The following is a 13433-nucleotide window of genomic DNA, read 5'->3' as shown; positions in this document are numbered from 1 at the left end:
TACTGTTGCTTTTTTAGATTGGCTGATTCTTTGTTATGGGGCTGTCCTGTGCATTGTAGGATGTTTAGTAGCATCCTCTCTTCTACCCACTAGATGTCAGTGGTGTATCCTCACCCCCCCTCCCCAGGTGTGACAATCAAAAATGTTTCCAAACATTGCAGAAATTAGAGGGTATAGGGAGGGGAGCAACATCATTCTAGTTGAGAATCATTGACTAAACAAATGAGATATATCCTTCTAAAAACATTTTATAATCAGAGACACCCCCCACCCCCCACCAAGTATATTTATGCTACGGTAGTGTGGTAGAGGTCATTCATTGCTATTTTCCTTATAGAGTGGGAATGAATTTCGGGCTTCCAGTTAACACTCTCTTTCCAAGATAGCAGTTACTATATGACACTTCTTGTTAGATTTGTGAATATTGATGGACTTGTTTTATGAAAAAAATTTAAATGCACAGGTATGGGGTTGTATGTATCTGTTTGAGGAATTGTGGGGTGCATTTCCCCTTCAGGAGATTATTTTTTCCAGAGAGCCACACGAAAGGTACTTGAGGGGTATTATTTGATGGGGTTAGTTATTCTCAACCGTGGTTGCTCATTAATATCACCTGGGAATTTAAAAAAAAATTCTAATGACCAGTAATTCCTGTAATTAATTAGGTCAGACTCTGTGAGGGTGGACCAGACGTTGGTACTTTTAGAAAGCTCCTCAGATGTCCTGTGCAGCCCAAACTGAGAGAACTTCTGGGCTAGAGTACTGAGAATGAGTGGCAGGACAGGAAGAGAACCACAAGGGGGAATTTGGGGAATTTGGAGCTACAACATGGATTTATCCCTGATTTGGGATCTTATTTAGTAGACAGCATAGCATAATTTATTTTTGAACAAGAGAGTGACACAATCAAAGTATAATTATAGGGAGCTTGATTTTGCAGGAGAAGTAGATGGCATTGGATAGAATGAACTCAGTAGGCCTCCACAGTCTAGGCAGAAAGCACCAAGGTCACCAGATGGGTGTGGTGGGGACGGAAATGGAAAAGAGGCAAGGGAAAAGAGCTAAGATGATTTTTTGGTTTTGACTCTAGAATGACCACAAAAAGAGAGTTTTAAAATTTGTTTTAAATCAGCTATATGAGGTGGAATAAAAACTAGTTTGGAGGGGCACCTGGGCGGCTCAGTGTTTGGGCGTCTGCCTTTGGCTCAGGTCATGATGCCAGGGTCCTGGGATTGAGTCCCACATTGGGCTCCCCACAGGGAACCTGCTTCTCTCTCTGCCTATGTCTCTGCTTCTATCTCTGTGTCTCTCATGAATAAATAAATGAAATCTTTAAAAAAAATCTAGTTTGGAGACAAAATGATGAGCATGGCTTCTGATGGAGCATGGTTGAGATTTGGAGGGACATGCCAGTGATCTCCAATGCAAACTTGTAATACAGGATAGAGTTCAGAAGCTGGCTTGTGGCTATAAATGAAGATGTGAAACACCCAACATATAGGAAGAGATGAAGTTAGGGAGTCAATGAGGTAATTGAGCAGGCAGTATGTAGTCCGAAGATGAAAAGGCTGTAACAAAATCTTTAGGTGCATTGTAGTTCACAGAGTAGAAGGAAGAGGAAGCATCAAATGAGACTTGATTCAATGAAACAAGTGGGTCAGATTTCTCTTCACGTACACAACAATGTAATTATAATCGATAGAATTTATTTAGCTTTTTTTCTTAGATTAACTGAAGTGCTTCTTTCTTTTCAAAAGGTGATGGCAGTTTTGGATCTGTTTATCGAGCAGCCTATGAAGGAGAAGAAGTGGCTGTGAAGATTTTCAATAAACATACATCACTTAGACTGTTAAGACAAGTAAGAAATCCAATTACATTATTACACTAAATTGTTAATCTCCTGGAACTCTGGTTTTGCATGTATTTGTGAAAATGCAAAATGATTACATTTCCCCCAAGTCTACCTGAGTCCAGTTATGAAATCCCATTTTTGTCTTTTCCTTATAGAGTAAAAAAAAAAAAAGTTTGTTTCATTTCTCCTGTTGAAAAACAAAGAAAAGACAGCATTCTGAGAATTCTTGTACAAAGCATCACAGTTAACTGCCCCAAGTACAGAATAAAAGAGGGTAGCTCTTTTGAGGTCTTGTATGTTAGAGGAACCCAAATCCTGTGCACATTTATAAATTTCTTTTGGTTTCACTTATATCACATGTTCTTTTTTCCATAAGCACTTATGTTCAGGACAATGCCATGCACTGATTGGCTTAGCCCTGCATTACTCAGTCAATCTCTATGGTAATGTAGATGGTATTACTCATAACAGTCCCACCTTTTCCTGAGGCTAGAGTTGGGCTGCTTCCCCCTAAAATTCATGGTCTGCTTGGGTGAGGGTTGGGCAACTTAGCAAAAATCAAGGTACCCTTAGAAAGAAAGAAAAGTGAGTGGATGTTAAATGCAAAGCACACAGTGATCACTCTAGTACCCTCTCTGGTTTTGAATACTGTGGGGATTTATTTTATTTTCTGAGTCTTTCCTGACAGTAAGAATGAGAGAATGAGTCAGGGTGAAAGCAAAGGTAAAATCCAATTCAAATTCTGTGATCTAAAAAAAAAAAAAAAAAAAAAAAATTCTGTGATCTTATGCCAGAACTCAACTGTATTTTTGAATCTATTCAATCTTATTAAAAAAAATTAAAAAGTAATTGGTGCCTAAATGTGAAACTAAATGACTTATGTAAACTAAAAAAAGGGGCACAGTTACAATATAATAGTTATACTGAAAAATGAAAATAATTCCATGTCTGTGTAAAATATCCTGGAGTAATTTTATTAGTAATACCAGAAGTTACACTGTGGCTCCAGAAATAAGTTAATAAACATTTTATATATAGAAACAAGTCTGTGAAGCAAATCTGGGTGCAGTCTCTTTCCATCTATAGGCAATTGGTTATATACATTGATTTTTTTCAGCCTTGGTTATCAGTCTTCAATATATGTTTCAAATTTTATGCGGTGTGCTCAGGGAAACTGTTGAAAATCAATACACTAAGAATATATATGAGACTGAGTAGTGTATAGGCAGCTCGGTGACCTAAGGAAATAATAGGAAAAATAGTTACAGTAGAGTGTGTAATGTGCTTGTTCTTAAGAAGGAGGAGGAGGAGAAGAAGAAGAAGAAAAGGAAAGGAAAGGACTTCAGTGTCGGGTGCTGCCTCTTGAGGGTCATTCTACCAGTGGTCATGAACTGGGGCTGATCTAGTGAACTGGGGCTGATCTAGTAGAGTCTCCTACTCCTTTCTCTTTGAAATCAGTGAGCACTTTTCAAGGATGGAGAATTTGGATTAAGCTTCTGGAAGAAAACAGACCTAACTTGACTGTCTCATCAGTTTTAACCAACTGAGCTGATCAGACAGGGGAAGAAACGATTCTTACCACTAAGGAAATATGATTTCAGTCCAGAGCTTTTGTTCTTGGAAAATCCCCACTCAGGGCATTCAGCCTTTCTTCTTCAGCTTGCAGAATTCTCCACACTCCCATTTCCTGACAAAGGCGGTTGGCATCGATACTCCACACCTTTGAAGCTGGCTGTTAAGAAGCAGAGCTTCTGCAGAAATCACAGCTTAAAACATGCCTCAATTTAATACCACATGTACTTTAAATTTCAACTAAATTAGAGTTTTGGCGTAAAGTGAAATATACAGAAGAAAGTGTGTATGGAATTCACAAACCACAGTATTATAAAGGAGACTGTAAAGTCTCACAGGATGTGGTCTAGGAAGAGGATCACATCAGAATGGAGATGTCTCTGTTCAAGCTGAAGTAGTATCTCTGGCTCCTTGGAGAGAGATTGTTGCCACCAGGGATTCCTTTAGTGAGAGTGGTTCAAGGCAGGTCTCTCTGAGAGAGTAAGAGTATTTGAGCTAAGATCTGAATGATGAGAAGCCTTTGGCCATGTGAAGGGTAAAGGGGTTTAGAGCAGAGGGATCCAGCATGGGCAGTGGGCCTGTGGCTGGAATGAAGGAGCTGGGCACGTGCAGAGAATTGAGTGGACATCAGTGTGGCAGAAGAATGCTGCATGAAGCATAGGAGACAGGAAGAGAAGGGTTTGAGAGATGGGCTGGGGCTAGATCAGATCAGGCCACTGAAGGCTGCGTAAGTTCATGGGGTTTTAACCCAAAAGTCACAGGTAGTTGTTAGAGAGTTTTCAGGAGGAGTGATACCATATATCCCTGTGAGCTTAAACACTCTCAGTAAACTTTTCTAGGCATTAAACCATAAATGATAGGCAGGTTGTACCTCACACACCAGTTGCAGTTGATTAGCAGTGGCTGCTCAAAATTCTGGGCTAAGTAGGACTCTGCTAGGATTCATTAGATAAGACTGATGTGACCTGTTAGTGTGACCATAGGGTGTGTACTGTCCCTGCATTAAATCTGAAAAACATAGACCAAAGGAAAGCTAGAACTTAAAATTTTCATTCAAAATGTATTTTTATTATTTATTTTTAAAAAATATTTTATTTATTTATTCATGATAGACACACAGAGAGAGGCAGAGACACAGGCAGAGGCAGAGAAGCAGGCTCCATGCAGGGAGCCCAATGTGGGACTCGATTCCAGGTCTCCAGGATCAGGTCCTGGGCTGAAGGCAGCGCTAAACCACTGAGGCACCCGGGCTGCCCCAAAATGTATTTTTAAAAGGCTTTTCATTCCTGAAAATGTGAAAAATATAAAAAAAAAAAGATCAAAGAGGAAATGGAACCTTTGCTCTAATCCAGCTTCCCTGAGAAGCATTAATACACTTACGGAAGAATAATGGGACCGTAGTGCTCATGAATGTTTTTTGCTTTTGTAGGAGCTGGTGGTCCTTTGCCACCTCCACCACCCCAGCTTAATATCTTTGCTGGCAGCTGGGATTCGTCCTCGCATGTTGGTGATGGAGTTGGCCTCCAAGGGTTCGCTGGACCGCTTGCTTCAGCAGGACAAAGCCAGTCTCACCAGAACTCTGCAGCACAGAATTGCACTACATGTGGCTGATGGCTTGAGGTAATGAGTTAGGTCATACGGTTTTCTACTCAGTGTGTGTGACAAGAGTGAGCCTTAACTTACTCTCAGGCTTGGGGATCTGCACTTTCCAGTAACATGTCCCCATAACATTTCACAAATAGCTTGGGGGAAAAAACTACCATTTCCCTGACCAGATTTTGTAATTTCATAAAATAAGAGTAGGAAGACCATGCAAAACCTCATAGACAGCGGAAGGAGCATTTGGATCCAGGAACTCTGTTCTAGAGCTCATCATGATCTTAACCCTGTCTTGACCTCCTTCCCCTAAAAAAATATAGGTTAGGTTTTCAAGTGTCAAGGAAAGTGTTAGTTCTCATGCATAATTCTAATAAGGAAAGTGGGAGAATGCCTGGGTGGCTCAGTGGCTGAGCATCTGCCTTGAGCTCAGAGTGTAATCCCCGGGTCCTGGGATCCAGTCCCACATCAGGCTCCCTGCATGGAGCCTGCTTCTCCCTCTGCCAGTGTCTCTGCTTCTCTCTCTGTGTCTCTCATAAATAAGTAAAATCTTTGAAGAAAAATAAGGAAAGATTAGTCTGTATTTCTGAAGGGGATTGGAGTGATTTGATTGTGTCAGAGGCACACCCGACCTTGCAGCCAGCCGGTACCAGGAGGCAGAGCAAGAGAGTGGAAAGGCCAATGGTCTTTGGAGACAAAGAGACTGGGAGAAATCACTGCTTTACACACTTAGTAACTGTGATTTTACACTTCCGAAACTTTTTTTTGTTAACGTCTGTAAACTGTGACTAATACTTAATATGTAATGTTTCAAGGACTTTTGTGGTAATTGAAGACATCTCAGATTAAAGTCTGGATTTCCTCCTCCTCCACTGCCCCCATCTCCAGTCATGCATTCATTTTACCTTGGAGTCATCTTCCATTCCTTCCTTTCTCCCACATCCCATACCTAATCCTTCAGCAAATATTTTCAGCTCTGCCATCAAAATAAATCTTAATACAGCTACATCTCATAGTCTCTCCCTACTGGAAGCATCTGAGCCACTGTTATGGCTCCTTGCCTAATCTTCCCACTCGCTTTCACCTTTTCCCCATATGCCTGCTACTTCACATGGCGGTCATGGTGGTTTTTCTCCATGGAAGTTGGATCAAGTACTTTATCCCGTTATCAACCCTCTCCCATCTCACTCTGTGCTCAGCCACTTGCTTCTCTGAGATTTCTCAAATATACCCGGGGCTTTATACCAGCTCTTCTCTTGACCAGGAGTGCCTGATGTGCAGATACCCTCTTGGCTCACTTCTCATTTCTTCCAGGTCTCCTCTCAGGGAGGTTGTCCCTGCCTACCTTACGTCTCTCTGGCACCTATAGCACTTATCACTACCTGGTATGCTTTGTGTCTTCATTTAAAAAGTTTGTTTGTTGTTTGTCTTTGCCACTAGAATCTAAGGGCCATGATAGTGGGGACTTGCCATCTTATTCACCTTCATGTCCCTAGCACTTAGAACAGTGGGCCCTCAATAAATATGTGTTGGCAGTAGGGAGAGAAAAAAGGAAGTAGGGAGGGTGGAAAACAGTACCTGACTCATATAGTCACACAGTGGATGCAAATTTCTTTTTCTTCCTTCTCTTCTTAAATACTGTGTCTATTCCTCTCAGACAGTATCCAGAAATGTAAATGGAATGGGTCATAGGAAAACAAATGAACACTGCTCATAAAAAAATAAAACCAAACCAGGAAGATATAGCTCAATAGTACATAGAGAATATAACAAGAACATAAAATAAGTAGATTTTCCTTTTCTGAAAGAGTCCAGAAACTACTGAAAAACATAGATTATTATTGAGACAGTACTGTGGAGGTTTGTATTTGGGTGGGTATATCTGCTTTGGACACCAGGGGGAACCGTGTATTAAATGAATCTAGACAGTGTGCAGCAATGCCTCATGGATTTTCAGAGCTGGATCAGTTGCTTTCCTTAATTTAACTACGTCCAGATCCTAATTTCCCCTTAATTCTTCCATGTAATTCCTAAAAAAGTTTATTTAATGAAGAATTACTATTTTTCATTCATGACTGTTTGAAAGACCTCATCTCTAAAATAACTTACTCTAGTTCTCTGCAGCCTTTAAATAACAAAATTCAGCAGTTTCTGATGAAGTAAATTAAAGCTCAGCATATTTTCCTTTAATTTGGCTGATTTCTTCTCAGCATGATGCTAGGACAGCTTTCTGGATCTTGTGCCACCAGAGACTAGTGGATTTCAGTAGCTTTTAATCTTCTACCAGCACTAAGTATATTGTTAAAAACTCAGCATTAAGGATTGTCTCCTCAAATGTGTTTCAGCCTGAAACTATAACTACAGAAACAATACAATCACACTCCTCCAGAGTCCCTTAAACGATGGAGCTGTTTAGAGGGATATACAAGAACTTTTTTCACATTACGTATTCTTTTACTGTATCGCCTACAACGGTTAGCTTTCATTTCTAATTCAGTACCTCTCCCGTGAGTTCTTAATCATAATTCTCAATTACCTATGAAGATACGGTCATCTGTAGTTCCCATAAGTTTCTGTGTTTCGTTATTTACAAAATTGAGTTTCCTTTCTCTGCTCCTTCCTCCTACCCTGAATATCTTCTTTCTCTTGTATTTCTCACTTATGGACAAAGATACTTGTAATCACATCTAAACTATTCCTCTCCTCAGAGGAGCCTCAGTGTCCATCAAAAGGTGAATAGATAAAGAAGATGTGGTATATGTATACAATGGAATATTACTCAGCCATTAAAAACGACAAATACCCACCATTTGCTTCGACATGGATGGAACTGGAGGGTATTATGCTGAGTGAAATAAGTCAATCGGAAAAGGACAAGCATTATTCATTGTTTATTCATCAAACATTCAACATGAATGTCTCATTCATTTGGGGAATATAAAAATTAGTGAAAGGGAATAAAGGAAAAGGAGAGAAAATGAATGAAAACATCAGTGAGGGTGACAAAACATGAGAGACACCTAACTCTGGGAAAGGGAGGTGGGCGGGGGGTTGGGGTGACTGGGTGATGGGCACTGAGGGGGCCCCTTAGCAGGATGAGCACTGGGTGTTATGCTAAATGTTGGCAAATTGAACTCCAATAAAAAAAATAAAAAATAAAATAAACTATTCCTCTCCTCCCCAAAATGAGTATCAATTTGGTCACCAGGTCTTTGACTATTTCACATTATCTTTTTCATCCATTCATTTATTTTTATGCCACTATTGCTGCCTTGCTCCAGTCCCTCTAGGGAATTATCAAAATATTTCTCCAAAAATAAAAATCTAATTATGCTTGAAATTCCCTGGTAGTTCTAAGTTATCTGTGAAGTACATCCAAACTCCTTGGTGTGGCATTGAAACTGTTTGTACCTCTTGCCTTTCTCTCCATCCTCCTGCATTTCCACTGCCCTCAGTCTCTATTCTAATCATGCTGAAGGTCTTGACTCTTCATTGACATCCATGTTTGTCTTGACACTTGTCATTCGTCTCTTTCCACAAATTTGCCTGCCTAGAGAATACATTTTTCTGTAGAATTTGCTCACATACCATCTTCACACTGAAACTCGACTGCACCATAATAAATGGCCTCTCTAGCACATGTTTTGTGAGTTGGCTCTATGCAAGACTCTGTGCTAGGTGCTGAAGAGGGAAAGGCAGAGATTATACATATTATCTTATCAAGGCTGAAAACTTATAGTCTCCTGGCAGAGTCTGCTTTGCTATCTTTATGTCTGTTTTTCTACCTCTGGCTTTCCTAGCATTTGGTACTCACCACAGTTATGCAACCTTGTTCGAGGACCTGTCTCTCCTCTAGAATGAGACTCCTCAAGAGCAAAGATATAAGGATGGCTTTGTATCCCCTAGTTACTGGCCCTCTTAGATGCCCAATACATATTTGTTAAAAGAGTGAATAAATGCATTTCATTTTTAGAATAGTTCTACTTAAGATGAGATAAACTTTAAATTATAAAAAAAGGGTTTCCTAGCAACACTGATAATCACAATTAAAGAATGACTAACAGAGTTTAGACCAGTTTAGTTTAATAAAATATTTGACAATACTCATTGTCACATAATGCATAAATTATGGCTGAATTATTTTCATAAGGCAAGATCCACACTTGTTAATATATCCAAAGCTATTTTGCTAGTCTATTAGAAGCTATTAAAACTGTACTTTTTAAGATTAAATTCTATAATTGAACATTTTAACTAACCCAGTTAATCTTTCCCTCCCACTGACATGATTTCAAATTAAGTTTAACTATTTTTTTAACCTTTGAGAAGTATTGTGAAAGAGTCTACATTCTATAAATATTCTAAAAGAGGCATGCATTAGGAAGGATTTGGATGCTATTCAATTATTCATGACTTCGCTTTAACTTTTTTCTTCTTAATCTCCCAGCTTTTCTCTTCAGCAGGGCAAGGGTAGCTAATGGCCTTTCAGTAAGCCCTTAGTAAATTTTTCTTTCTAGTCCATTACTTATTGTTAAGGTCAACTTCATTAGTACATTTATCTTATTTTCCAGCCAAAAATATGTAGAGCAGAATGAGTAGGCCTAACATCATATGTCCTGACTACATCCTGGAAGAGAAAGAAAGTTCTGCTTCAGCTGATGCAATTAAATGATACATACACTGTAGGCCCTCATGCAATGGAAAGTTCAGAGTATTGCCGCCACTCGGCTCGTAATCCCTCTAGCAATGATGAGTATTAGGTAATGGAGTAAATATTTATGGATACAATGTGAACCCAAACCAAAAGCCACAAACAAACAAAGGATTTGAATTTACCTCTGTTAAGTTCTGTAAAAAAATTGTCCTTTCAAGGCAGGTCATAATTTACTTGTGAGATTATGTAGAGAATTATAGCAAATTTAACATCATGGAGCCAGGAAAACAGAATTGGAGTGGAGGGGAAATCTGAATTTTGTGAATATGTAAGGAAAGGTGGTAATGGAATTACTTTAGTAGTTGGAGCACAGTGGTAGGCTCTCTGGCTGAGTTCCTAGAATGGACAAGACCTGGTTAAGATGGAAACTTTATTTTGTTTTTAAATCTTTACCTGCAGTGTCCAACTCTATTGCTTATGTTTGATTGGATCAGTCTCTAACGGGAGTGACTTTAACATCATCCAAGATCACCTTTCCCAAGACACTGTTTTACTCATTCCAATTCTCAGTCCAAAATGTTTTTTGTTAACTTTAATTCATAATAGAATTAAGTTTAAGGTAAATTACATCTTTGAGCAGAGTATAGTATTGATAGCTAGATATATTTTTTATGTTGATTTTTTTTATTACTGAAAAAGATAAAAATATTTTCCCACAATTTAGGAAACATTTTAATAAGAGAAAAATAAATATCAAAAAAGAAATGGAATAGAGAGAATTTTAGGAGCTAAGATAAAGTCCTATATGATTTTAAGGGAATAAAAACTATTAATTGGAATTATAACAAAATACTACCAACTCTTATTTAACATATTTACATTTTAGACTAATTATAAAATAATCTTATGATCTTTGAGGGAATTCAGAATTCCTTTTATGTGATTATTAGGTATTTAAGAGAAAGGTTACCAAAAACTAGTACTTTGCTTGAACGGGTTGTGCTGTAAAGTTTAAATCACTCACTTATGAAGATTGACCTGTTTCTTATTGGGTGGTGGTAGGGGAGGAGGGCGGGGGGTGGGGGTGACTGGGTGGCGGGCACTGAGGGGGGCACTTGACGGTATGAGCACTGGGTATTATTATGTATGTTGGCAAATTGAACACTAATAAAAATAAATTTATTATTAAAAAATAAAAAATAAAAAAGCGCAGCTGGTTTTGTAATATTTGGCTCATGTTTTCATTTCCTTCTATGATATCTCTTTGCCTCTTTTTTTTAAAAAAAGATTTTATTTATTTATTTATGATATACAGAGAGAGAGAGCGAGAGGCAGAGACACAGGCAGAGGGAGAAGCAGGCTCCATGCAGGGAGCCTGATGTGGGACTTGATCCCGGGTCTCCAGGATCACGCCCTGGACTGAAGGCAGCACTAAACCACTGAGCCACCCGGGCTGCCCTCTCTGCCTCTTTTGAGGGGATCAAACTTAGCACAGAAGTTTTGATGCTTTGCAAAATGGACATATATTTTTAAGGAAATCATGACAAAAGTTATAATAATATAATCACATTTTAATGACACTGCCTGTATGTTTTCTGACAGATACCTCCACTCAGCCATGATTATATACCGTGACTTGAAGCCCCACAATGTGTTGCTCTTCACCCTGTACCCCAATGCTGCCATCATCGCAAAGATTGCTGACTATGGGATTGCTCAGTATTGCTGTAGAATGGGGATAAAGACGTCAGAGGGCACACCAGGTAGGTGAGAAGGTTTGCATGGTGATTCTTTGGGATGGATAACCAGTGACTTCAGTTGTAAATTTAGGAGAATCAAGAGAACACTGTGTCCTATCATGTTGTGAGCAGATATATCTTGTGTGAATAATTGTGACCACTATATTATGATTTTAATAACTGTATTCTGTAGAGGAAAAAAATCTACTGATGTAATTTTCTAGGGGAAAAAAAAACAGAAAATAGAGGATGTTTGATGTAAAATTATATATTTAAAAGTTGGATCTTTAAAAAATTTAGATACTCCAGAGGTGTAAAAAAACAAACAAAAAAAAGCAAAAGTTTTAAAGTAGGTATTGTTCACACTTACTGCAAAATGAGGCAGGCCAAATACAGGTTCACAAGCCCCTTTTCATAACTCTGAAATCCAAAGAACTTTGAAAACCCAAAGATTTTTTTTTTCTTGTAACTGATTGACAGCAAAATCTGACCTGAACTAACTTGATGTTTATTATGATCTTTGTTTCTCAAACTCTGAATATGTGTATGTTTCATGGCAGAAATATAGCACATTTGAGTACAGGGTGCTGGCCCTGACCCTACTGAAAGTTTCTGTAATTATGTTATATACATCATTTTTAACTCTCTTAAATATGAAAAAAGTATAAATTCCTAAATACTTCTTGTCCCAAGAGTTTCAGATAGGGACTTGGGGCCAGAGTTTTCAGTTGTACTGTTCTTGATACAGGCATACTTTCTTCTAATAGATTGCTTATAGGAATTTAAACCTTTAAACACAGCATTTTGGTTTTCTTTCTTCAAAATTTATGTCATTGATACTTAAAAAATTTTTTTAAAGATTTTATTTATTTATTCATGAGAGTCACGTAGAGAGAGAAAGAGAGGCAGAGACACAGGCAGAGGGAGAAGCAGGCTCCATGCAGGGAGCCTGATGTAGGAATCAATCCCAGGACTCCAGGATCACGCCCTGGGCCAAAGGGAGGCACTAAACTGCTGAGCCACTCAGGGATCCCCTGTCATTCATACTTTAATACTTAAAAATAATGTGGCTTCTCTCTTTGGCCCTATATAGCATGAAGAGTCATGGTTGCTGTGTAAAGTGAAACACCGATTCTGGATATCATTATGTCTATGGTCTCCAGAAATCACAGACATCATTTTCTTGCTTTAAAGTTTAATGTTGCAAAAAAAAAAAAAAAAGTTTAATGTTGCTTTTTATGGTCATCCTCAACCCCTACTTGTCGTGCCTGTTCTAGTAATCCTATCACATCTACTGTTAATTGACTCTCTACCAGTGAAAATCCACTTCCTGTACTCTTGTGTGTTTAGATATGTTCTTTCAGATTACTGTCTACTCCGTGCGATCCTTCCTTTCTTTCTCAACTCCCATTCTCCTTTTAGTCTCAGGTTCATCAGAACCTCAGGTTCTGATTAATAAGAAACATTCATAAGCAAGTGCTCTGTACAGACATCTTGTCTTTTGGTCTTCAGTTTGAACAGAAATAGAAAATTGAGGGGTTGATTTATGTTTGGAGCAATAACTCCAACTTTAGAAAAATCTTGTATAGTTTGTTACTTGTAAATAAAATTACACCATCTTGATGATTGGCACTCAATTAAAACACATGCCTCAGACAGAAGACAATGGGGGGTATCTAAGAAAGCAAAAGATCCTAGTTTGTTCTCTAACCATCCCCCTCACCCTCCCACCCTACTTATGTACTTGGATAGGCAGATGGCCCCAGCTTGCAATGTGTGGTTTTATTTTTGCTCCAAATATGTATCCTCTTTTTTGTTTTTCATAGCTATGTGTTGGAAGTAGAGTGTACGCTCTCATAAACTTTTCAAAGTACATATTATGGCTGCAAGTGTCTCTGGGTTGTTTAATAATAAAGTGATTATCTCTTGAGCACCAGCTGTGTATCAGGCTCAGTGCCAGATACATCAGACACATGGTATCTTATCCTCATGTCAAGGCTGGAAGTTAGCTTTTACTTTC

General features: G+C 38.6%; 1 protein-coding gene across 1 annotated transcript in view; it reads left to right on the top strand.

Moving 5' to 3' along the window:
• LRRK2 (leucine rich repeat kinase 2) overlaps positions 1–13433 on the top strand; it is a 139803-nt gene that overhangs the window by 96526 nt on the left and 29844 nt on the right. Inside the window, 3 exon segments of the mRNA XM_025455630.3 lie at positions 1758–1858; positions 4854–5044; positions 11277–11437. Of these exon segments, the coding sequence (XP_025311415.3) occupies positions 1758–1858; positions 4854–5044; positions 11277–11437 (453 nt within the window).

The sequence above is a fragment of the Canis lupus genome, chromosome 27 (assembly GCF_003254725.2).
Source record: "Canis lupus dingo isolate Sandy chromosome 27, ASM325472v2, whole genome shotgun sequence".
In the NCBI taxonomy this organism is placed as follows: Eukaryota; Metazoa; Chordata; class Mammalia; order Carnivora; family Canidae; genus Canis; species Canis lupus.
This window is presented reverse-complemented; position numbering and strand designations above follow the sequence as displayed.